This window comes from Dermatophagoides pteronyssinus, unplaced genomic scaffold (genome assembly GCF_027571235.1).
Source record: "Dermatophagoides pteronyssinus isolate colony J.1.1.1.1 unplaced genomic scaffold, Derpt_VIB-CSIC_2022.12 sq0025, whole genome shotgun sequence".
Taxonomy (NCBI): Eukaryota; Metazoa; Arthropoda; class Arachnida; order Sarcoptiformes; family Pyroglyphidae; genus Dermatophagoides; species Dermatophagoides pteronyssinus.
Genome location: NW_027461549.1, coordinates 285,591 through 308,574, shown reverse-complemented (window position 1 = coordinate 308,574; position 22,984 = coordinate 285,591). Strand labels below are relative to the sequence as shown.

The 22,984-nt window shown below is 29.4% G+C and overlaps 9 protein-coding genes across 9 annotated transcripts; all 9 read right to left on the bottom strand.

The window, feature by feature from the left end:
- Window positions 1–731: 731 nt before the first annotated feature.
- On the bottom strand, window positions 732–2,649 carry LOC113798951 (RCC1 and BTB domain-containing protein 2-like). Its single transcript, XM_027349545.2, has one exon. The coding sequence runs from the start codon at window positions 2,409–2,411 to the stop codon at window positions 810–812; it is 1,602 nt and encodes a 533-aa protein (XP_027205346.2). The 5' UTR covers window positions 2,412–2,649; the 3' UTR covers window positions 732–809.
- Window positions 2,650–2,803: 154 nt separating this feature from the next.
- On the bottom strand, window positions 2,804–4,601 carry LOC113798950 (RCC1 and BTB domain-containing protein 2-like). Its single transcript, XM_075823282.1, has one exon. It carries the CDS (start codon window positions 4,413–4,415, stop codon window positions 2,832–2,834), a length of 1,584 nt encoding a protein of 527 aa, XP_075679397.1. The 5' UTR covers window positions 4,416–4,601; the 3' UTR covers window positions 2,804–2,831.
- A 111-nt stretch (window positions 4,602–4,712) lies between these two features.
- On the bottom strand, window positions 4,713–6,649 carry LOC113798965 (RCC1 and BTB domain-containing protein 2-like). The gene has a single exon (XM_027349562.2). It carries the CDS (start codon window positions 6,511–6,513, stop codon window positions 4,864–4,866), a length of 1,650 nt encoding a protein of 549 aa, XP_027205363.2. The 5' UTR covers window positions 6,514–6,649; the 3' UTR covers window positions 4,713–4,863.
- A 190-nt stretch (window positions 6,650–6,839) lies between these two features.
- On the bottom strand, window positions 6,840–8,991 carry LOC113798949 (RCC1 and BTB domain-containing protein 2-like). The gene is made up of 2 exons (XM_075823284.1): window positions 8,181–8,991; window positions 6,840–8,117 (listed from the first exon to the last, which is right to left on the bottom strand). Exons 1-2 carry the CDS (start codon window positions 8,656–8,658, stop codon window positions 7,096–7,098), a joined length of 1,500 nt encoding a protein of 499 aa, XP_075679399.1. The 5' UTR covers window positions 8,659–8,991; the 3' UTR covers window positions 6,840–7,095.
- Window positions 8,992–9,245: 254 nt separating this feature from the next.
- Window positions 9,246–11,014, bottom strand: LOC113798948 (RCC1 and BTB domain-containing protein 2-like). The gene is made up of 2 exons (XM_027349540.2): window positions 10,634–11,014; window positions 9,246–10,567 (listed from the first exon to the last, which is right to left on the bottom strand). Exons 1-2 carry the CDS (start codon window positions 10,872–10,874, stop codon window positions 9,270–9,272), a joined length of 1,539 nt encoding a protein of 512 aa, XP_027205341.2. The 5' UTR covers window positions 10,875–11,014; the 3' UTR covers window positions 9,246–9,269.
- On the bottom strand, window positions 11,011–15,071 carry LOC113798964 (RCC1 and BTB domain-containing protein 2-like). Its single transcript, XM_075823278.1, has 2 exons — window positions 14,687–15,071; window positions 11,011–12,574 (listed from the first exon to the last, which is right to left on the bottom strand). The coding sequence occupies exons 1-2, from the start codon at window positions 15,042–15,044 to the stop codon at window positions 11,226–11,228; spliced, it is 1,707 nt and encodes a 568-aa protein (XP_075679393.1). The 5' UTR covers window positions 15,045–15,071; the 3' UTR covers window positions 11,011–11,225.
- Window positions 15,072–15,378: 307 nt separating this feature from the next.
- On the bottom strand, window positions 15,379–17,074 carry LOC113798938 (RCC1 and BTB domain-containing protein 2-like). Its single transcript, XM_027349527.2, has one exon. The coding sequence runs from the start codon at window positions 16,960–16,962 to the stop codon at window positions 15,379–15,381; it is 1,584 nt and encodes a 527-aa protein (XP_027205328.2). The 5' UTR covers window positions 16,963–17,074.
- A 199-nt stretch (window positions 17,075–17,273) lies between these two features.
- LOC113795684 (RCC1 and BTB domain-containing protein 1-like) lies at window positions 17,274–19,127 on the bottom strand. Its single transcript, XM_027345893.2, has one exon. The coding sequence runs from the start codon at window positions 18,986–18,988 to the stop codon at window positions 17,426–17,428; it is 1,563 nt and encodes a 520-aa protein (XP_027201694.2). The 5' UTR covers window positions 18,989–19,127; the 3' UTR covers window positions 17,274–17,425.
- Window positions 19,128–19,443: 316 nt separating this feature from the next.
- Window positions 19,444–22,967, bottom strand: LOC113792298 (RCC1 and BTB domain-containing protein 2-like). The gene has a single exon (XM_075823285.1). It carries the CDS (start codon window positions 22,931–22,933, stop codon window positions 21,539–21,541), a length of 1,395 nt encoding a protein of 464 aa, XP_075679400.1. The 5' UTR covers window positions 22,934–22,967; the 3' UTR covers window positions 19,444–21,538.
- Window positions 22,968–22,984: the final 17 nt, after the last annotated feature.

Sequence of the window (22,984 nt, the reverse complement as noted above, 5' to 3'; positions counted from 1 at the left end):
CACTCATCTGTTTTTAGTATATGGTTTTGGTCGTTGTGGTCATAGAGAAATTCAAGTTATATTGTATTATAATGTAATCGCTGTCTAGTAGAGTGTTGTAGTTAGATCACACAAGTAAATTATTACTCTCAGAAAATAAGTCAAACTTTATTAAACTTTGTTCATGCTTAAATACAATTCCGAAGTTCGACAACCGAACTTCCAATGTTAATTAAATAATTCGAAAGCCAAGGCTGACCTCGAACATATTGTAACACTACACCTCCCCACGAGGTCTGCCACGCTTTCGGATTTTAGGAGGACCTCGAACATATTGTAACACTACAGTATAAAATTGGTTTGATTCATGATGAAGAATATTATTATAGTATATTAATGACAGCCATTAATGCAATATTATATCAAACAATTGCATTATTATTATTTTGTCTATATAATAATCCATTTGAAAATCGACGTAAACGTGTTGAACAAATTGAATATCTAAATCAACGACAATTACCATCAAAATCAATAATACCTGGCCTTACTTGTTCAAATGAATTTATTATTCGAAAAATTCAAGTTTAATTTTCTGCAAATTTATTCATTTTTTTTTAAATTTGTTTCTTTCTTTTTTAATTTACCAAATTCATATTCTAATTTTTTCAATTTTTTTCCAGATTCGAATACATCATTGGTATTCAAAATGAATAAATTATAAAAAAAAACAATTACAAATAGAATAAAAATACTTGAATGGAATATCGGATTATTTATTTTACAAAAAAAAAAAATGTTTTTATTTGATTTAATTACAAGATTACAGATTATTTTTTAAGAAAAAAAAATGGTTGCTCATTTAAATTCAATTCAAGAAATTTCATAATATTTTCTTTGTTTTCCAAAAGATTATCAGCGATTTTCGGTAAAATATTTTCGACAGTTAATTCAACAAGTTTGTCATGCATTGTATCAAGTTGGTATTTGTTAATTAATGGAAAATAATCCAATAATGTTCGTTCATTCAAATCTCTTTGTATGAATGTTTTGCAATTTTCCATTAATTTTTCATCGCCATAACAATTGGCCAAATCAATAAGTTCGGCTATATTCAATTGATTGATTCGGATATGACCAGTATGTAACATGATTAGATATGAATAATAGGCATCATAGCTATAGGAATTGATCATCACTTGTTTATTTTCTTGCCATTGACCTGAAAACATTCGATTATAATAATTGGATACCATTCGTAGATAACATTTACATGCCAATATACGTTTATCTCCGATAATAAATTCAACATCATAATTATCAGCATTATCCAATAATCGAATAAATGATATTGGATCATTTGTTTCGAATGTATATATGGCTGATGTTAACCCAAAAGTGATTGGTGATCGAATTGCCATTAATGATGCAGCAACAAATGAATTTGGTTGACCATCCAATTTTTTGAGCTGGACCAATTCTTTTTTTTTCAATTCTTCATTTTCATCATCTAAATCATTCAATACATAATAATTGGATGATTGATCCAAAACCAATGAAATTTCGAGATCATTCTTACAAGCCACATTTAGCACATTTTCAATCGGTAATTTTTTCGGCACCATTGTATTTTGATCATCATCATCAATATAACATTCATCATAACCACATCGGAAAATCTGACCATCCTCGAATAAAAATAAAGAATGATGCATGCCAGCCGCAATATTTTTGATCGGACTAATAAAAGGACCACCAGGAAATGAAACCAGAGTGGGTGTTTCTCGAGCAAAATCAACGGCCCCTAGACCTAATTGTGCATTCTCATTACAGCCCCATGAATAAATTTGATTTGTATTGGTAAGAGCAAGATTATGAACTAAACCACAAGCTATTGTTTTAACATTTTTCAAACCAATGTTCACGAGAGTATCATACGATGAATCGAAAATATTGGCCAATTGCCAGTAAAAATTATCACCCATAGCAAAAACAGTACCATCTTGTCGTAACAATAACAAATGTAATCTTCCACATGCTATCATTTCAAAACGATCATTATCGGTGGAGATCAATCGAAAAGTATTGTTCGTTTGCCATTCAGAATCTTCACTGGCTAGATACACTAGTCCATCAACAGTTAGAACGACAACCAATTCATCACTCGAATCAACTTGAATAATTTTTTTACCATTCAAATTATCAATCTTTTGTGGTTGTTTTGGATTATGTTTCAACGATAACCATTTGCATATTTCTTTGCCATAAGCATATGTGGCATCGTTAGTCATTAATAAACAATTAATTTTTCTTTTACAGATGGATATTTTATAAATTGAAACAATGTTTTCAATAAAATTCCAATCAATATCTTTTAAATCATTTCGAAATAATTCAATATCTACGTAAGTATCAGTTGGTGATTTTTTCATTTTTTCTTTTGCAAATTTAGTTTCAATTCTCAATACAAAAACCAATTACAATATGCAATACACACCAATTGAACAAGATTATCAAAATGATAGAGTGTTTGCAATGACAATAATAAACTGGACAAAAGAAAAATTTCGGTAAAAAAAATAAACACTTTTATTGAAAAAACAAAAAAAGATTGCTCAAAATATGACACACAAATGAAAAAAAAAACATTCGAATTCGAAAAATTAACTGATGTGAGCAATGCTGAGTGAAAGCAGATGAATTCATATATAACGAACCGAATATCAAATGAGCCAGACATTTTCAAGCATTCCGATTTTAAAAAAAGGCGCAAAAAAGGTTAATTAAAAAAATTTGTTTTATTTTTTTTTTTTTTTTTTGTAAAATATTATTGATTAATTATTGATCTTTTTTCAAGATAATTTTTTTCCAATAAAAGATTGTTGTTCAAAAAACCATACTAAAAATTGGGTAATATTTTCTTTGTTTTCACAAAGATCGTTAGTAATTTTTGGTAAAACATTTTCAATTGTTAATTCAACAAGTTTGTCATGCATATCATCCAGTTCGTATTTGACAATCAATGGAAGATAAGTGGATAAAGTATTCTCATTGAGATTCTTTCGTATGAATGTTCGACAATGTTTGAATAATTGTTCATCACCATAACAATTGGCCAAATCAATAAGTTCGACTATATTGGATTGATTGATTCGGATGTGACCAGAATGTAATTTACGTAGATATGAATAATATACATCATAACTATAGGAATTGATGATCACTTGTTTATTTTCTTGCCAATCACCCGAAAACATTCGATTATAATATTTTGATGACATTCTTAAGTGACATTTTGAAGCCAATATACGTTTGTCGCCGATAATAAATTCCACATCATAATTATCCGGATTATCCAATAATTCAATAAATGATATTGGATCATTCGATTCGAATACAGGGATGATTGATGTTTGGCCATAAGTGATGGGTGATTCTATTACCATTGCTGCTGCTGCAGCGAATGATTCCGGTTGACCATCCAATTTTATTGGCGGAAACAATTCTTCTTCTACTTTGCCCCATCTATAATAATGTGATGACTGATCTAAAGCCAATGAAAAAGGAAGAATATTCTTACAAGCCACACTTTGTACATTTTCAATTGGAATTTTTGTCGGCACTTTTGCATCTTTTTGAATTTCATTGATATATTGTTGTCCAAGACCACATCCGAAAATCTGACCATTCTCAAATAAAAATAACGAATGATATGTACCGGCCACAATATTTTTGATTGGACTTTGAATCGAACCATTAATAAATGAAACCAGTGTGGGTATATTTCGATTATCTTCATCTCCTAGACCTAACTGACCATAATTATTATAGCCCCAGGAATAAATTTCATTTTTATTGGTGAGAGCAAGACTATGCCACCAGCCACAAGCTATTATTTTGACATTATTCAAACCAGTGTTCACCAATTTTAAAATAGAAAACGATGACGGTGAATTATTGGTCAATTGACCAAAAAGATTATTTCCCAAAGCGAAAACAGTGCCATCTTGTCGTAACAATAACAAATGACCAAATCCACATGCTATCATTTCAAAACGATCATTTTCGGTGGAAATCAATCGGAAAGTATTTTTCGTTTTCCAATATGAATCTTTACTGGCTAGATACACTTGTCCAACATCAGTTAGAACGACAACAAATTCATTGCCGGAATCAACTTGAATAATTTTCTTATCATTTAAAATGTCAATCTGTTGCGGTCGCTTGGGATCATGTTCTAACGATAGCCATTCGCATATTACATCACCATATGCATAGGTTGCATCATCGGTCATAAATAGAAAACTCATTCCATCGTCATATCTGGATATTTTATAAATCGAAACGATGTTTTGGATAAATTCCTTATCAATATCTTTTAAATCATTTTGAAATAATTCCAAATCCACTTCAGTATCGGTTCGTAATTTTTTCATCGTTTTTTTTCTGGAAAATTCAATTTCGTTCTCAGCAAAATCAATATTCAACAATGGTCTGCTACACAAACAAATCACAAAAAAGTAATGCACAAAATTACCAAACAAAATTATCAAATGACAGTCAATATTTTTGTAATTTAAGACAAACAAACGAAAAATGTGTTGCGCGAGTGAAAAAAAAAAAACAAAACAAATTTGAATTTTTTTATTTATTTTCGTACAAATCGTAATTGACCTTTCATCGAGTACGTAATCTTTGGATTTTTATTCAAATTTTTAATAAAATTTCCTATATAAAATTAAAATCAATTTTTTATTTGAATGTTTTTATTTTAAATTACTTCATTCTGATATAGACAGATTGGACTTTTTACAGAAATTTGTATTAAGAAAAAAAAATTTGCTTCAAAAACAAATTCAAATTTACAATTTTTGTTCCTGAAAATTATTGTTCAAAAAACCATAATAAAAATTTTATAATATTTTCTTTGTTTTCACAAAGATCATTAGTAATTTTTGGTAAAATATTTTCGATAGTTAATTCTACAAGTTTGCCATGCATATCATTAAGTTCATATTTGACAATCAATGGAAGATAAGTGGATAAAGTATGTTCATTGAGATTGCTTCGTATGAATGTTCGACAATGTTTGAATAATTGATCATCACCATAACAATTGGCCAAATCAATAAGTTCGACTATATTGGATTGATTGATTCGGATGTGACCAGTATGTAATTTACGTAGATATGAATAATATACTTCATAACTATATGCATCAATCACCACTCTATTATTATTTTCTTGCCATTCACCCGAAAACATTCGACTATAATATTTGGATGACATTTTTAAGTGACACTTTGAAGCTAATATACGTTTGTCATCGATAACAAATTCGATATCATAATTATCCGGATTATTCAATAATCCAATAAATGATATTGTATCATTCGATTCGAAAGCATGGATTGTTGGTGTTAGGCCAAAAGTGATTGGTGATCCCATTATCAAGGCTGATGCTGCAGCGAATGATTTCGGGCGACCACCCAATGTTTTTGGTGATAACAATTTTTCATTCTTTACTATACCCCATGCATAATAATGTGATGACTGATCCAAAGCCAATGAAAAATCGAGATTATTTTTCATGGTGTAATTCATACAAGCGACACTTTGTACATTTTCAATGGATATTTTTGTCGGTACCATCGCATTTTGATCATTATTATCATTAATAGAATATTGACCATAACCACATCCAAAAATCTGACCATCCTCTAGTAAAAATAATGAATGCCTTGCACCGGCCGCAACATTTTTGATTGGACTTTGAATCGAACCACCAGGAAATGAAAGCAATGATGGTGTTCTTCGGTAATTTGTATCGCCTAGACCTAACTGTCCATTATCATTCCAGCCCCAGGAATAAATTTGATTCGTATTGGTGAGAGCAAGACTATGGTTCGCTCCACAAGCTATTATTTTGACATTTTTTAAACCAGTGTTAACGACAGTATCATACGATGACAGTGAATTGGTTAATTGACCATATTTATTATATCCAAAAGCAAAAACAGTGCCATCTTGTCGTAACAACAACAAATGATAATGTCCACATGCTATCATTTCAAAACGATCATTACCGGTGGAGATCAATCGCAAAGTATAGTTCGTTTTCCATCTTGAATCATCACTGGCTAGATAAACTAATCCATCATCAGTTAAAACGACAACGAATCCTTCACCGGATTCCACTTGAATGATTTTCTTCTTATTCAAAATGTCAATCCGTATTGGGTATTTCGGATAATGTTGAAACGATAGCAGGTTGCATATTCCTTTACCATAAGCATAGGTAGCATCATTTTTCATAAATAGAAAACTAATTTGTCCATATCGATGGGATATTTTAAAAATCGATACAATGTTTCGAATAAATTGGCCATTGATTTTGTTAAAATTATTTTGAAATAATTCGATATCCACCCAAATATCGGTTGGTATTTTTTTCATCGTTTTTTTACTTAAAAATTCAATTTTGTTCTCAGCAAAAACAATATTCAACAATGATCTGCTACAAAATACACACATAAACAAATCATATAATGTAATGCACAAGTACAAGACAATATCTCAAATGACAAACAGTGTGCAATCAAACATTTATTAAACACACACACACACCCAAAAAAATTGATTGGAGCGATATCGTTGCCAAGAATCTGGTCATATTTTATCGACTTATCACGACATAATTTAGTGAACACACACACATAGATTAGTGGAAATTATGCTTATCAATCGTCGATTGATTAAGACACATATACACACACACACGCCACCAGACATTACCTCCGGAGATTCAAATTTGTCCAGGATGGCTCCTGACCTTGTGATAGCAACAAACCGTAGACGATGGAACACCTGGTGCTGGAGTGCCCAATTTGGATGAACTTTCGTCATCGTATTATGATAAAACATGGTATCTCCACGGATGAATTTGCCAACCTGCACGTAGTCCTTAGGAACGATGATCTTGGTAACTTTTTTTTCATCAAATGAATCATTTGACATTGAACATTGTATACAAAAAAAAAAAAAAAAATTGAAATAAAATTTGTTTATTATTATTATTATTATTATTATTAATAGAATTCAAATTTTGCAATTTATTTAATCAGAAGATTTTTGTTCAGAAAACCATAATAAAAATTTTGTAATAATTTCTTGATTTTTTAAAAAATTATTTGTAATTTTAGGTAAAATATCTTCAATAGTTAATTCAATTAATTTATCATGCATATCATTAATTTCAAATTTATTAATCAATGGTAAATATGTAAATAATGTTTGTTCATTTAAATTTTTTCTTATAAATGTACGACAATGTCTGATTAATCGTTCATCACCATAACAATTTGCCAAATCAATAAGTTCAATAATATTTGATTGTTTTATACCGATTCTACCATTATGTAACATACGTAAATATGCATAATATGTATCATAACTATAATCATAAATAATAACACGGCTATTTTCTTTCCAATGACCAGAAAACATACGATTATAATATTCAATGGTAATTTTTAGATAACATTTACAAGCTAATATACGTTTATTATCAACAATAAATTCAACATCATAATTATCTGGATTATCAAATAATTCAATAATCGATATTGAATCATTTGATTCATAAACATGAATGGCCGATGTTAGGCCATATGTTATTCGTAATTGAAATAATATTGCCGTTGCAGCTGCAAATGATTTTGGTCGATCTAATATTTTTTCCGGTTTTAATAATTCTTCATCTTCTATTTTACCCCATACATAAAAGGATAATGATCGATCAAATGCCAATGAAAATGTATGATAATTTGTACAGGCAATATTTTGTATATTTTCAATTGGAATTTTTATCAATATATTTGAATATTTTTGTTGAAAATTATCATCATTTAAACAACAACAATAATAACCACAACCAAAACATTGACCATTTTTTAATAAAATTAATGTATGCCATACACCGGCCACTAAATTTTCGATTAAATCATTTGAAAATGAAATCAATGTTGGTTTTGTTCGATTATTTTGATCACCTAAACCTAATTGTCCATATTTATTACAACCCCATGAATAAATTTGATTTGTATTTGTAAGCGCCAAACTATGTTCACCACCACATGCTATTATTTTAATATCATTCAAACCAGTATTAATAAGTATATCATATGATGTTTGAAAATTACCAGTTAATTGTCCACTTGTATTATTACCCATTGCAAAAACAATACCATCTTGTCGTAATAATAAAAGAAAATATTGTCCACATGAAATCATTTCATAACGATCATTACCATTGGAAATTAATCGTAATGTATTGTTTGTTTTCCATTTTGAATCACCACTTGCTAGATAAACAAGACCATCATCAGTTAAAATAACAACAAACATAAAACCCGAATCAATTTGTATAATTTTTCTATCATTTAAAATATCGATTCGTTGTGGTTGTTTTGAATTATTTGGTAATGATAACCATTGACATATTTCATTACCATATGCATATGTAGAATCTTTTGTTATAAATAAATAATTTATTCTTTTTTTCAAATCAATTATTTTATATAATGAAATAATATTATCAATAAATTTTTGGTCAATATTTCTGAAATCATTTTGAAATAATTCAATATCAACACAATTATCATTTGGTAATTTTTTCATTGTTGTTTGTTTGTTGTTTTACTTTTTTCTTGATAAAAAACCATATGTTGACAATCACAATATATTCAACGAATAATAATTATTTCAATGTTTTCGATTCAAAACAAATGCATTAATTACAAATCAAATCACAAAATTACACACAGTGAGCTGACAATTATATGAAAGTATATGTGCAACACACTCACAACAAAAACAAGCAAAAACTAGATTGGAACGACAAGGAACTATAGATAGTGATATAATGATCGATGCTTATCATAATCAATTGATTGATTGATTGATTGATTGATTGATTATACAGTTACACATACACACACACACACACAGACACACAACTATTCCATTTGTACATTTTTACCATTTTTTTGATCGGTTGATTTTTTTTTTTTTTTTTTGAATAGCCAAATTTGGAATTTATCATCATTTATTTAATCATATGATGATGATTATAAATCCACATAGATAATTAAAAAATGATAACGGGGGTTTTTTTTTGTAGAAAAAATTTTTATTTTATTTAAAAAGATTACAAATTAATTTTTTTTTTTGATGACATTGATCAAACACTAAAGATTATTACAAATATATGTAACTAATAAATGGAAACTTCAATCAAATTTAATTTCAAATTCTTTTTTAAGAATTGATTTATGTTCAGAAAACCATTCAAGAAATTTTGTAATTTTTTCTTGATTTTTTGAAAGATAGTTATTTATTTTTGGTAAAATATTATTGATAGTTAACCCGAAAAGTTTACCATACGTTTCATTAATTTCATATTTGGTAATTAGTGGAAGATAAGTAAATAAACTCCATTCATTCAAATCTGTTAGTATGAATGTTTTACAATGTTTGAATAATTGTTCATCACCATAACAATTGGCCAAATCAATAAGTTCAATATTATATCGATTAATTTGAATATAACCATTATGTAATTTACGTAGATATGAATAATATACATCATAACTATATGAATTGATGATCACTTGTTTATTTTCTTGCCAATCACCCGAAAACATTCGATTATAATATTTTGATGACATTCTTAAGTGACATTTTGAAGCCAATATACGTTTGTCGCCGATAATAAATTCAACATCATAATTATCAGGATTATCCAATAATTCAATAAATGATATTGGATCATTCGATTCGAATACAGGGATGATTGGTGTAAGGCCAAAAGTAATTGATGATTCGAAAGGCATTGATGCTTCAACAAATGATTTCGGTGGACCATCCAATTTTTTGAGCGAGACCAATTCTTCATCTTCATTTTCATCATCTAAATCATCCATTACATAATAATGGGATGATTGATCCAAAAAAAATGAAAAAGAGAGATCATTCTTACAAGCCACACTTAGCACATTTTCAATCGGTAATTTTGTCGGCACCATTATATTTTGATTATCATCATCAATATAACTTTCATCATAACCACATCGGAAAATCTGACCATCCTCGAATAAAAATAAAGAATGCCATAAGCCGGCCGCAATATTTTTGATTGGACTATTAATCGAACCATCAGGAAATGAAAGCAATGATGGTGTTGTTCGGTCCTTTGTATCATCTAGACCTAACTGTCCATTCGCATTACAGCCCCAGGAATAAATTTGATTCGTATTGGTAAGAGCAAGACTATGGTACGCTCCACAAGCAATTATTTTAACATTTTTTAAACCAGTGTTCACGACAGTATCATACGATGACTCTGAAATATTGGCCAATTGACCGTAAAAATTATGACCCAAAGCAAAAACAGTACCATCTTGTCGCAACAATAACAAATGATCCCATCCACATGCTATCATTTCAAAACGATCATCATCATCACAGGTCGAGATCAATCGAAAAGCATTGTTCTTTGGCCATAATGAATCACCATTGGCTAAATAAACTAGTCCATCATCAGTTAGAACGACAATAAATTTTTCACCTGAATCAATTTGAATAATTTTTTTACCATTCAAAATGTCAATCTGTTGTGGTTGTTTTTGATCATGTTTTAATGATAGCCATTTGCATATTTCTTCACCATAACCATAAGTTGCATCATTGGTCATACATAGATAACTAATTTGTTTATCTAGGTGTGATATTTTATAAATAGAAACCATGCTTCCAATAAACTCCGGATCGATATCTTTTAAATCATTTCCAAATAATTCAATATCTACGTAAGTATCAGTTGGTGATTTTTTCATTTTTTCTTTTGCAAATTCAGTTTCAATTTTCAACACAAAAACAAATTACAATATGCAATACACACCAATTGAACAAGATTATCAAAATGATAGAGTGTTTGCAATGACAATAATAAACTGGACAAAAGAAAAAAAATTCGGTAAAAAATAAACACTTTTATTGAAAAACAAAACAAAAGATTGCTCAAAAGTATCACACACAAATGAAAAAAAAACATTCGATTTCGAAAAAGTAACTGATGTGAACACGCTGAGTGAAAGCAGATGAATTCATATATAACGAACCGAATATCAAATGACAATCAAAAACAAATTCAAATTTACAATTTTTTTTGGTTCCTGAAAAAATTATTATTGCTCAAAAAACCATAATAAAAATTTTGTAATATTTTTTTTGTTTTCCAAAAAATTTTTACTGATTTTTGGTAAAACATCATCGATAATTAATTCAACAAGTTTAGCATGCATTTCATCAAGTTCATATTTATCAATCAATGGAAGATAAATGCATAAAGTTCGCTTATTCAAATTATTTCGTATAAATGTACGACAATGCATCATTAATCTTTCATCCTCAAAACAATTTGCCAAATCAATAAGTTCAACAATATTGGAAAGATTGATTCGAATGTTACCATTATGTAACTTACGTAAATATGAATAATAGGCATCATAACTAAATGAATTGATAATAATTTTGTTACTGTCTTTCCATTCACCTGAAAACATTCGACTATAATATTTGGATACCATTCGTAGATAAAATTTTAAAGCCAATATACGTTTATCGCCAATAATAAATTCAACATCATAATTATCCGGATTATCTAATAATCCCATAAATGATATTGTATCATTCGATTCGAATGCATGAATTGTTGATGTTAAACCATAAGTGATTGGTGATCTACATGATATTGCCGATGCAGAAGCAAATGATTTTGGTTGACCACATAATTTTTTTGGTGGTGATAAAAATAATGATTCTTCATTTTTTACTTTACCCCATACATAATATTGTAATGATTGATCCATAATCAATGAAAAATCAAGATAATTTTTACAAGCAACACTTTGTACATTTTCGATTGGAATTTTTGTTGGCAAAGATTCATCTTGTTTTTTATCATTAATAGGATGTTGACCATAACCACATCCAAACATTTGACCATTTTCGAATACAAATAAAGAATGTACTGCACCGGCCACAATATTTTTGATTGGACTATCAATCGAACAATCAGCAAATGAAATCAGTGTGGGTATATTTCGATCATTTTCATCACCTAGACCTAATTGTCCATACTTATTACAGCCCCAGGAATAAATTTCATTCGTATTGGTGATAGCTAGACTATGGCCACCACCACAAGCTATTATTTCGACATTTTTTAAACCAGTGTCCACGAGATTATCATACGAATTTGTATCGTTGGTCAATTGACCATATTCATTATCTCCCAAAGCAAAAACAGTACCATCTTTTCGTAACAATAAAAAATAATTCTGTCCACATGCTATCATTTCAAAACGATCATCATCATCGGTAGATATTAATCGAAAAGTATTATTTGTTTGCCATTCTGAATCATCACTACTGGCTAGATATACTTGTCCATCATTAGTTAAAACGACAATAAATTTATCACCCGAATCGATTTGAATAATTTTCCTGCCATTCAAAATGTCAATCTTTTGTGCACTGTTAAAAATGGTATGACTTTATAAGTTCATAAAGTGGAAGTGTGGACTTATAAGTTCACATTTTTTCTTGTATGAAATTATAAACTCACATTATTTCTCGTATGGAGTTATAAAATCACAACGTTTTTCGTATGAGTTTAAAAATTCGAATTTTGGATTTTATTTGTAATTAAAAACTCATAATGTTTTTCGAATGGACTTATAATCTCACATGGTTTCTCGTATGAAGTTATAAACTCACAACGTTTTTCGTATGGAGTTATAAAATCACAACGTTTTTCGTATGACTTTAAAAATTCTAATTTTGGATTTAATTTTATTTTTTTAAAATTAAAAACTCATACAGTCGTCCCTCGTACAACGCGGTTTTGTCGTTCCGCGTAGTATCGAAACCGCGTTGTACGAAATGCATGTAAAATAGAAGAAATGGCTCGTGTAGTATCGAAACCGTGTTCCGCGTAGTATCGAAACCGTGTTGTACGAGACCTACAAATAGTAGAAATATGGAAATTTGTACCGTGTTATATCGAGACTAAGCTTTAAAACATAATTTTTTTTAATTTAATTATTTTGCGAATTCGATTTTTCAAAACCGCGTTGTATCGAAACCCTGACCGTGTTGTACGAGGGAAAACTGTATAATTTCGCAATTCTAGAACCGCGTTCTATCGAAACCGCGTTGTTCAAGTACCGCGTTGTACGAGGGACGACTGTAATGTTTTATGAATGGAGTTATAAACTCACATGGTTTTTCGTATGAAGTTATAAACTCATAACGTTTTTCGTATGAGTTTATAAGCTCACAATTCCTTAAAGTGAAGTTAAAAAATCACAATTTTGGATTTTATTTTATTTTTTCAAATTACAAACTCACAACGTTTTTCGTATGAGTTTATAAGTTCACAATTCCTTAAAGTGAAGTTATAAAATCACAATTTTGATTTTATTTTATTTTTTCAAATTACAAACTCACAACGTTTTTCGTATGAGTTTATAAGTTCACAATTCCTTAAAGTGAAGTTATAAAATCACAATTTTGATTTTATTTTATTTTTTCAAATTACAAACTCACAACGTTTTTCGTATGAGTTTATAAGTTCACAATTCCTTAAAGTGAAGTTATAAAATCACAATTTTGATTTTATTTTATTTTTTCAAATTACAAACTCAAAAAAAAATTGGATTTTTGGACTTGGAAAATTTTTTTGAAAAATTTTGAATTCATGTGGAGGCGACGAGCGCCCTCATAATTGAAATTAGCTGTTAGGGTTCTGTTTTGATTATTTAAACTACTGTTCGATTAGTTGTTATTCATTATTTTTGTTAAGTGTGGTTCGTTTACAAAATTTGGTTATCAGGTTTGTTCATTGAATATGATTGTTGTTTATGTCTAACTTGTTCCATGTTTTTTCCTAATCTCATTGGTTTTGTTTTAAGTATTTTTTATCACTACCTACAATAACACCGAATCAAGCTAAGATTGAGAAAGAATGACATTTATGTTGGGGATGTTCGATTGCTATCTGTCTCAACTTCAATGCCGACAAGTGTCGAATGAATGCAAAGATTCTAATTTACTTTATTTGTCCATTTGATCACGAGGTCATAATCTATAAAGATGGATCGAACAATGAAAACCAAGTCGGGTTCTCTTTTCATGTTCCTGAGCCGATTTCTATTGATAAATTTCTATTAGCCTTGTTTAATAATTATAATAATTAATAATATATCTTTAAATGAAAAATAATTAAAAACTTCAATAATTTAATTTAATTTCACTTGCGCATCAAGATTTTTTTAATAAAAAAAAAAAAACGCTTGCGTATAGGGGTTTTTATTTTTATTTTAAAAACCTCACATTTTTTCTCGTATGAAGTTATAAACTCACAACGTTCTCGTATGAGTTTATAAGCTCACAATTCCTTAAAGTGAAGTTATAAGTTCATAAAGTGGAAGTGTGGACTTATAAGCTCACAATTCCTTAAAGTGAAGTTATAAGCTCACAATTCCTTAAAGTGAGTTTATATGTTCACTTGGTCTAATGTGAACTTATAAGTCCACACTTCCACTTTATGAACTTATAAAGTCATACCATTTTTAACAGTGTGGTTGTTTTGGATCATGTTGTAACGATAGCCATTTGCATATTTCACAACCATAAGCATAAATTGAATCATCATCATTGGTTATAAATAGAAAACCAAAATCTTTATTTAATGTTGATATTTTAAAAATTGAAACAATATTTCCAATAAACTCCTGTTCAATATGTTTTAAATCATTTTGAAATAAATCGATATCCACATCAATATCGATAGTTGATGATTTTTTCATTATTTTTTCTTCCAAAAAATAATAAGGTTCGAAATCTTCAGCCCAAAAAAATGTTTGAAAAACGATATTCACAATATTCAATAACAATGTTAGGCCATAAACAAATGTGAAATGTACAATAATAACACCCATATAAAAAGAAACAAAAAAAAAATTGATTTATATACAAAAAGAACCTGTCCAACTTGATTGATTTCCTAATAATCGATCGATTGATTATCTCTCTTATCATCGATAATCACATCTGCCACATCACCGATCTTTTTTTCTTTTTTTTTCGATTCCAAAATTCTCTTAATCATAATCAACACTTGAGATTAATTGCATATCCATAAGTAACCGTTTTTTTCTTCTTTTGGTTTGTTGATTTTTGGCTATAATCAATTTGGAATTTTAAAATAAACATAAGATAAGGTGTAAAAAAATTGGTTTTTTATTTAATAAAATTTAAAATTTTCAATTTTTTTCAAAGATTTTTTTTCTCAGAAAACCATACTAAAAATTGGGCAATATTTTCTTTGTTTTCACAAAGATCGTTAGCAGTTTTTGGTAAAATATTTTCGATTGTTAATTCTACAAGTTTGTCATGCATATCATTAAGTTCATAATTGACAATCAATGGAAGATAAGTGGATAAAGTATGTTCATTGAGATTCTTTCGTATAAATGTTCGACAATGTTTCATCAATTGTTCATCACCATAACAATTTGCCAAATCAATAAGTTCGACTATATTGGATTGTTTGATTCGGATTCGGCCATTATGTAACTTACGTAGATATGCATAATAAACATTATAACTATAATTTTTGATTTTCACAAGTTTATTTTCCTTCCAATCACCCGAAAACATTCGATTATAATATTTTGATGACATTTTTAGGTGACATTTTGAAGCCAATATACGTTTGTCACCGATAATAAATTCGACATCATAATTATTCGGATTATCCAATAATTCAATAAATGATATTGGATCATTCGATTCGAATATATGGATGATTGATGTTAGGCCAAAAGTGATTGGTGATTGCATTATAATTGCATTGACCGTAATTGCTGATGCAGCAGCGAATGATTTCGGTTGGCCATCCAATTTTGTGGGGAATAAAAATTCTATATTTTTTATTTTACCCCATACATAATAATGTGATGATTTATCCATAACAAATGAAAAATGGAGATCATTTTTACAAGCAACTTTTTGCACATTCTCGATTAATATTAATGTCGGCACTGATGAATCTTTTTGATTTTTATTGAAAGAACGTTGACCATAACCACATCCAAAAATCTGACCATTCTCGAATAAAAATAAAGAATGTCTTGCACCGGCCACAATATTTTTGATTGAACTATCAATCGAACCATCAGGAAATGAAACAAGTGAGGGTGTTCTTTGGTTATTTGTATTCCCTAGACCTAGCTGGCCATCCTCATTCTTGCCCCAGGAATAAATTTCATTCGTATTTGTGAGGGCAAAACAATGGGCCCCTCCACAAGCTATTATTTTGACATTATTCAAACCAGTGTTCACAAGAGTAACATACGATGAATCTGAATTTCCGGTCAATTGACCATTATAATTATTTCCCAAAGCGAAAACAGTGCCATCTTGTCGTAACAATAACAAATGACCAAATCCACATGCTATCATTTCAAAACGATCATCATCATCACAGGTAGAGATCAATCGAAAAGTATTGTTCGTTTTCCATTTTGAATATTCACTGGCTAGATATACTTGTCCATCATCAGTTAGTACGACAATAAAACTTTTGCCCGAATCTACTTGAATAATTTTCTTGTCATTCAAAATGTCAATTTGTTGTGGTCGTTTTGGATCATGTTGTAACGATAAACATTCACATATATAATCACCATAAGCATAGGTAGCATCTTTGGTCATACAAAGAAAACCTATTTCATCACCAAATGTTGTTATTTTGAAAATCGATTCGATATTTCGAAAAAATTTCCGTTCGATATCTTTTAAATCATCTTGAAATAATTCAATATCCACACAAGAATCAGTTGGTGATTTTTTCATTATTTTTCTCCAAAAAAAAAATTTGGTTTTGTTCTTAACCAAATTTAAGAAAAAATAGACAATCACAAAATTATCAAATGACAATGTGTATGCAATAACAAACACTCAACAAACATGCAAAAAAAAAAATAGATTGGAACGATATCTTCTTACAAGAACCCAAGGATTATATTTGATCGATACTTATCATACTACTCAAAATTAATTGATTGATTATTACATTTGCACCCAACTATACTGTACATCAAAAAAAAGTTTTTTGTTTTGCTTTTGGTTATACTTGGTATTTTTTTTTTTTTTTTTGTTGATAATTGAATGATATTGGATTTTTTTTTAATTTTTTAAAAAATTTATTGCATTTCAAGATTACAAAATAATTTTTAATGACATTGATCAAATAATAAAGGTTATAACATTAAGAGGGTTAATTTTTTTTAAAAAATCATTTTAACGATAATTTATTTTAATCAAATTCAATTTTGAATTCTTTTTTGAGAAATGATTTTTGTTCAGAAAACCATAATAAAAATTTTGTAATATTTTTTTTGTTTGTTTGAATATTTTTAGTAATTTTTGGTAAAATATCTTCCATAGTTAGCTTAACAAGTTTGTCATGCATCTCATCAATTTCATATTTGTCGATCAAAGGAAGATAAGTGAATATTGTCCGCACATTCAGTTCCTTTTGTATGAATTCTCGACAATGTTTCATTAATCGTTCATCATTATAACAATTGGCCAAATCAATAAGTTCAGCTATATTGGATTGATAGATATTGAATCCGTAGAACTCTTCATGTAACATACGTAAATATGAGCGATAAATATTATAGCTATAATTACGAATAATCACCTTATTAGCATCTTTCCAATCACCCGAAAACATTCGACTATAATATTCTGATTCCTTTTTTAGATGACATTTACAAGCCAATATACTTCTATTATCGACAATAAACTCGACATCATAATTATCTGGATTATTGAATAATTTTAATATAGGATCATCATATTCGAATACGAATGGTGTTAGACCAAAAGTAATTGCTGAAGATGATATCGCTAATGATGCTGAACTGAATGATCTCGGTAGATTATCCAATTTTATGGGCGGTAAAAATTCAAGATTTCTTGCCATACCCCATACATAATAATGTGATGATTGATCCAAAGCCAATGAAAGATCAAGATTATTCGTACATGCCACACTTTGCACATTTTCAATGGGTATTTTTGTCGGCACTTTTGCATCTTCCTTATCATCATTAATAGAACGTTGACCATAACCACATCCAAAAACCTGACCATCCTCCAATATAAATAATGAATGTCTTGCACCGGCCACAATATTTTTGATTGGACTATTAATCGAACAATCAGCAAATGAAACCAGTGTGGGTATATTTGGATTATTGGATTGGATACCTAACTGACCATGATTATTCCAACCCCAGGAATAAATTTCATTCGTATTGGTTAGAGCAAGACTATGGTCCGCTCCACAAGCTATTATTTTGACATTTTTTATATCAATATTCACAAGAGTAACCAATTCAGAATCATCATGACCCCAATATTTTTGTTCAAATGCGAAAACGGTGCCATCTTGTCGTAACAACAACAATTTATTGCCTTCACATGCCATCATTTCAAAACGATCATTACCGGTGGGAATCAATCGAAAAGTATTGTTCGTTTTCCATGTTGGATGACCACTGGCTAGATACACTAATCCATCATCAGTTAGAACAGCAACAAATTCATGACCAGATTCCACTTGAATAATTTTCTTGTCATTCAAAATGTCAATCTTTTGTGGACGTTTTGAATTATGTTTTAACGATAGCCATTTGCATATTTCTTCACCATAAGCATACGTAGCATCTTCAGTCATAAATAGATAACTAGTAAATGGGTGTGTTTGGAAAATTGAAACCATGCTTTGAATGACTTTCCTATCGATATCCAGAAAATAAAGTGGAAATGGATTGATATTCACACAAGTATCAGTTGGTATTTTTTTCATAATTTTTTTCTTTAAAATTCAGTTTAGTTTTTAGCAAAAAACAGTATTCAACAATGTTAGCTACACAAAAACAAATCACAAAATGTAATGAACACAATACCTGAACAAAATTATCAAATGACAATGTACAATCAAACAATCAGATCTACTTTTTATACTTTATTTACAACCATGATTTTTTTTCACTTTTTTTTATTGTCTTTTGATTAGCCAATTTGGAATTTATCATCATTAATCAATCTCTATGATGATCATAAATTTATAGATTTATACAAAAACACAATACTTGAACGACAATTATCAAATTGAAAAAACCTGATTGGAACGATATTGTCAAGGAACTAGCCATACTTAATCTATGCTCATCATTAATACTCGATTGATTAATTAATTAATTGATTGATTGATTATACACTCATTTACACCCCCAAATATATTATGTACAGAAAAAAAACTCAAGGAAAATTTTTGTCCTTTTTTAATTGGTAACACATCTTCAATAGTTAGCTTTATCATCATACATATCTCATAATCAAGTTTATATTTGTTAATCAAAGATAAGTGTACAGAGTTTGTTTATTAACACGTTCGCTACCGGAGATTTGGAAAAACACATAGAACTACAGCAAATAAACGACGCATATATGCGTCGCTGGTAGCGAACGCGTTAAGATTTCCTATGTAAGAATATTTGATAATTTGTTTCATCAATAATCGGTTCATCACCATAACAATTTGGCCAAATCAATAAGTTCGGTTATATTGGATCGATTGATTCGAATACGGCCATTATGTAACATTTAAATAGATAAGAGTAATTACACATCCATAATTATATGCATCAATCACCACCCTATTAGTATTTTTCTTGCCAAAATCACCTGAAAACATTCATGAATATTGTAATATTTTGATGCCATTTTCAGGTAACATTTACAAGCCAATATACGTTTGTCATTGCGATAATAAACTCGACATCATAATTATCCGCGGATTATCAAATAATCGCGAATAAATTATAACGAAATCATTCGATTCGAATGATATCGAATGATTGATGTAAGGCCATAAGTGATTGGTGATTCCATTGCTGCGGCTACAGCGAATGATTTCGGTTGATCATCCATTTTTTTTTGTTTTGAGCGAGACTAATAATTCTTAATCAATTTTTACATAATAATGTGATGAATGATCCAAAGCCAATGTAAAAAAAACACGAATTGAATTCTTACAAGCCACACTATAATGTTACTCTTTGTAAAGTTTTTTCCTCTTTTATGTATGGACAACAGGTATACCACGACCATTATTATTATAGACCACACTTATCTTCATTATCTTCATTATCTTGATGTCGATTCGGATACAGCTCATTTTTTTTGGGTCACGAATTTTATTGTCGGCAGCATTGATGAGAATTTCGTCGAAAATTTTATACAATCCATTGTTGACCATGACCACATCCAAAAAAAAATCTGACCATCCTCTATAGCAAAAATAACGAATGCCATGTATCGGCCATAATATTTTTGAATTGGACTTCAGGAATCGAACCATCATCAGGAAATGAAACAAGTGTTGGTATATTCTTCGGGTCATTTATATCTCCAAGACCTTAAGCTATTATTTTAACATTATTTAAAATCAATATATATATTTACAAGTGAGTATCAATAAGTGTTGTAAATATCAGTAATTTGGCCGATTATTTCTCCCAAAGCGAAAACAGTGCCATCTTGTCATAACAATAGTAGATAATCATTAGGGTTAAAAATAAACTAATCCATCATCAGAACTATAGAACGATAAATAAAATCATAACCTCAAATCGACTTGAATAATATTTTTACCAATTATAAAATATCAATCGGATGTGGTCGTTTGGGATCATGTCTTGATGATGATGATTCACAAATTCGATAATCAATAAGCATAGGTAGTTGAGCATTGAGTGTAAATAGAAAATCAATTTTTTCATCATTATAATAACTGAATATTTTATAAATCGATTCTTTGAATAAATTTTGGATCAATATCTTTTATAAATCATCTTGGAAATAATCGAACATAAGTATCAGTTGGTAGTAATTTCATTTTCATCGTTTTTTTTTCATTTTTTTCAGGTTTTTGTACCCACAAAAAAAACGATCAAAATATTAAACAATGGATGTGGCCACTCGTAACACTCAAACAAAATATAATGCAAACACAATACTTGAGCAAAAAAATTATCAAAATGAAAATTTGTTTATGACAATCAAACATCAAACCACATCAAAAAATATTGATTGAAACGATATCGTTGTCAAGGATCTTGGTTAATCGATGCTTATCACTTAAAATAATCCAAAGATCAGAAAACAATGATGATGTCTTGGAAACTTTGAAAACTTTGTCAATTGATTGTTTCAATTTATTATTATAAGAAAAGATTGTAAATACAATACATTATTATTTATCAAGATTGTTGTTGTTTAGATACAATCAAAAAGAAAGAAATTTTATAGTTTTTTTTCGACTACACATTGTTAGTAAATAAATAAATAAAGTTTATTGATTTATAAGTTTTTGCATGAATGTTTGACAATGTTTCATTAATCGTTTATCACCATAACAATTAGCCAAATCAATAAATTTGAATATATTGTATTGTTTGATTCGAATACGACCAGTATGTAACATATGTAGATATGAATAATAAACATCATAAGTATAATCATGAATGGTAACACGATTATCTTTCTGCCAATCACCTGAAAACATTCGTTTATAATATTTTGATGTCATTTTTAGGTAACACTTTAAAGCCAATATACGTTTGTCACCGATAACAAATTCAACATCATAATTATCCGGATTATTTAATAATTGAATAAATGATATCGGATCATGCAAATCGAACACATAGATGGTTGATGTTAAGCCAAAAGTGATTGGTGATTCTATTACCATTGCTGCTGATGCAGCTGCAAATGATTTCAGTTGACCGTCCAATTTTTTGAGTGGTAACAATTTTTTATAATTTAATCTACCCCATTCATAATAATGTGATGAATGATCCAAAGCCAATGAAATATGGAGATAATTTGTACAAGCCATACTTTGACAATTTTCAATCGGTATTTTTGTCGGCACTTTTGCATTTGGCTCATTATTATTAATTGGTGGTTGACCATAACCACATCCAAAAATCTGACCATCCTCCAATAGAAATACAGAATGCCATTCACCGGCCACAATATTTTTGATTTGGCTATTAATTGAACCATCAGGAAATGAAACAAGTGAAGGTGTTCTTCGGTCATCTGTATCGCCTAGACCTAACTGTCCATCCTCATTCCGGCCCCAGGAATAAATTTCATTCGTATTGGTGAGAGCAAGACTATGGCCTTCTCCACAAGCTATTATTTTGACATTATTCAAACCAGTGTTCACGACAGTATCATACGATGACTCTGAATTACCGGTCAATTGACCAAATTCATTATCACCCAAAGCAAAAACAGTGCCATCTTGTCGTAACAATAACAAATGATGCTGTCCACATGCTATCATTTCAAAACGATCATTACCGGTAGTGATCAATTGCAAAGTATTGTACGTTTGCCATTCAGAATCATCACTACTGGCTAGATACACTAGTCCATCATCAGTTAAGACGACAACAAATTCATTGCCGGAATCGACTTGAATAATTTTCTTATCATTTAAAATGTCAATCTGTTGTGGTCGCTTGGGATCATGTTCTAACGATAGCCATTCGCATATTACATCACCATATGCATAGGTTGCATCATCGGTCATAAATAGAAAACCAATTTCCTTGCTTTCCTTGGCTATTTTAAAAATAGAAACGATGCTTATAATAAATTCTTGATCGATATCTTTGAAATCATCTTGAAATAATTCGATATCCACATCAGTATCGGTTGGTATTTTTTTCATTGTTTTTTTTTTTTTTTTTTTGAAAACTTAGTTTTGTTCGCCGCAAAAAAA

Excerpts from the sequence above, each read along its gene's own strand:
- LOC113798951 (XM_027349545.2), bottom strand. The coding sequence starts at position 2,411 with ATGAAAAAATCACCAACTGATACTTACGTAGATATTGAATTATTTCGA.
- LOC113798950 (XM_075823282.1), bottom strand. The coding sequence starts at position 4,415 with ATGAAAAAATTACGAACCGATACTGAAGTGGATTTGGAATTATTTCAA.
- LOC113798965 (XM_027349562.2), bottom strand. The coding sequence starts at position 6,513 with ATGTGTGTATTTTGTAGCAGATCATTGTTGAATATTGTTTTTGCTGAG.
- LOC113798949 (XM_075823284.1), bottom strand. The coding sequence starts at position 8,658 with ATGAAAAAATTACCAAATGATAATTGTGTTGATATTGAATTATTTCAA. Across the intron at positions 8,118-8,180 it reads TACAAGTGGACAATTAACTG|CATGTGGTGGTGAACATAGT; the intron begins GTAATTTTCAAA and ends TTAAAATAATAG.
- LOC113798948 (XM_027349540.2), bottom strand. The coding sequence starts at position 10,874 with ATGAAAAAATCACCAACTGATACTTACGTAGATATTGAATTATTTGGA. Across the intron at positions 10,568-10,633 it reads ACAGATTGACATTTTGAATG|TTTATTTAGCCAATGGTGAT; the intron begins GTAAAAAAATTA and ends ATGATGGACTAG.
- LOC113798964 (XM_075823278.1), bottom strand. The coding sequence starts at position 15,044 with ATGGGTGTTATTATTGTACATTTCACATTTGTTTATGGCCTAACATTG. Across the intron at positions 12,575-14,686 it reads ACAACATGATCCAAAACAAC|CACAAAAGATTGACATTTTG; the intron begins CACACTGTTAAA and ends TTTTTAACAGTG.
- LOC113798938 (XM_027349527.2), bottom strand. The coding sequence starts at position 16,962 with ATGAAAAAATCACCAACTGATTCTTGTGTGGATATTGAATTATTTCAA.
- LOC113795684 (XM_027345893.2), bottom strand. The coding sequence starts at position 18,988 with ATGAAAAAAATACCAACTGATACTTGTGTGAATATCAATCCATTTCCA.
- LOC113792298 (XM_075823285.1), bottom strand. The coding sequence starts at position 22,933 with ATGAAAAAAATACCAACCGATACTGATGTGGATATCGAATTATTTCAA.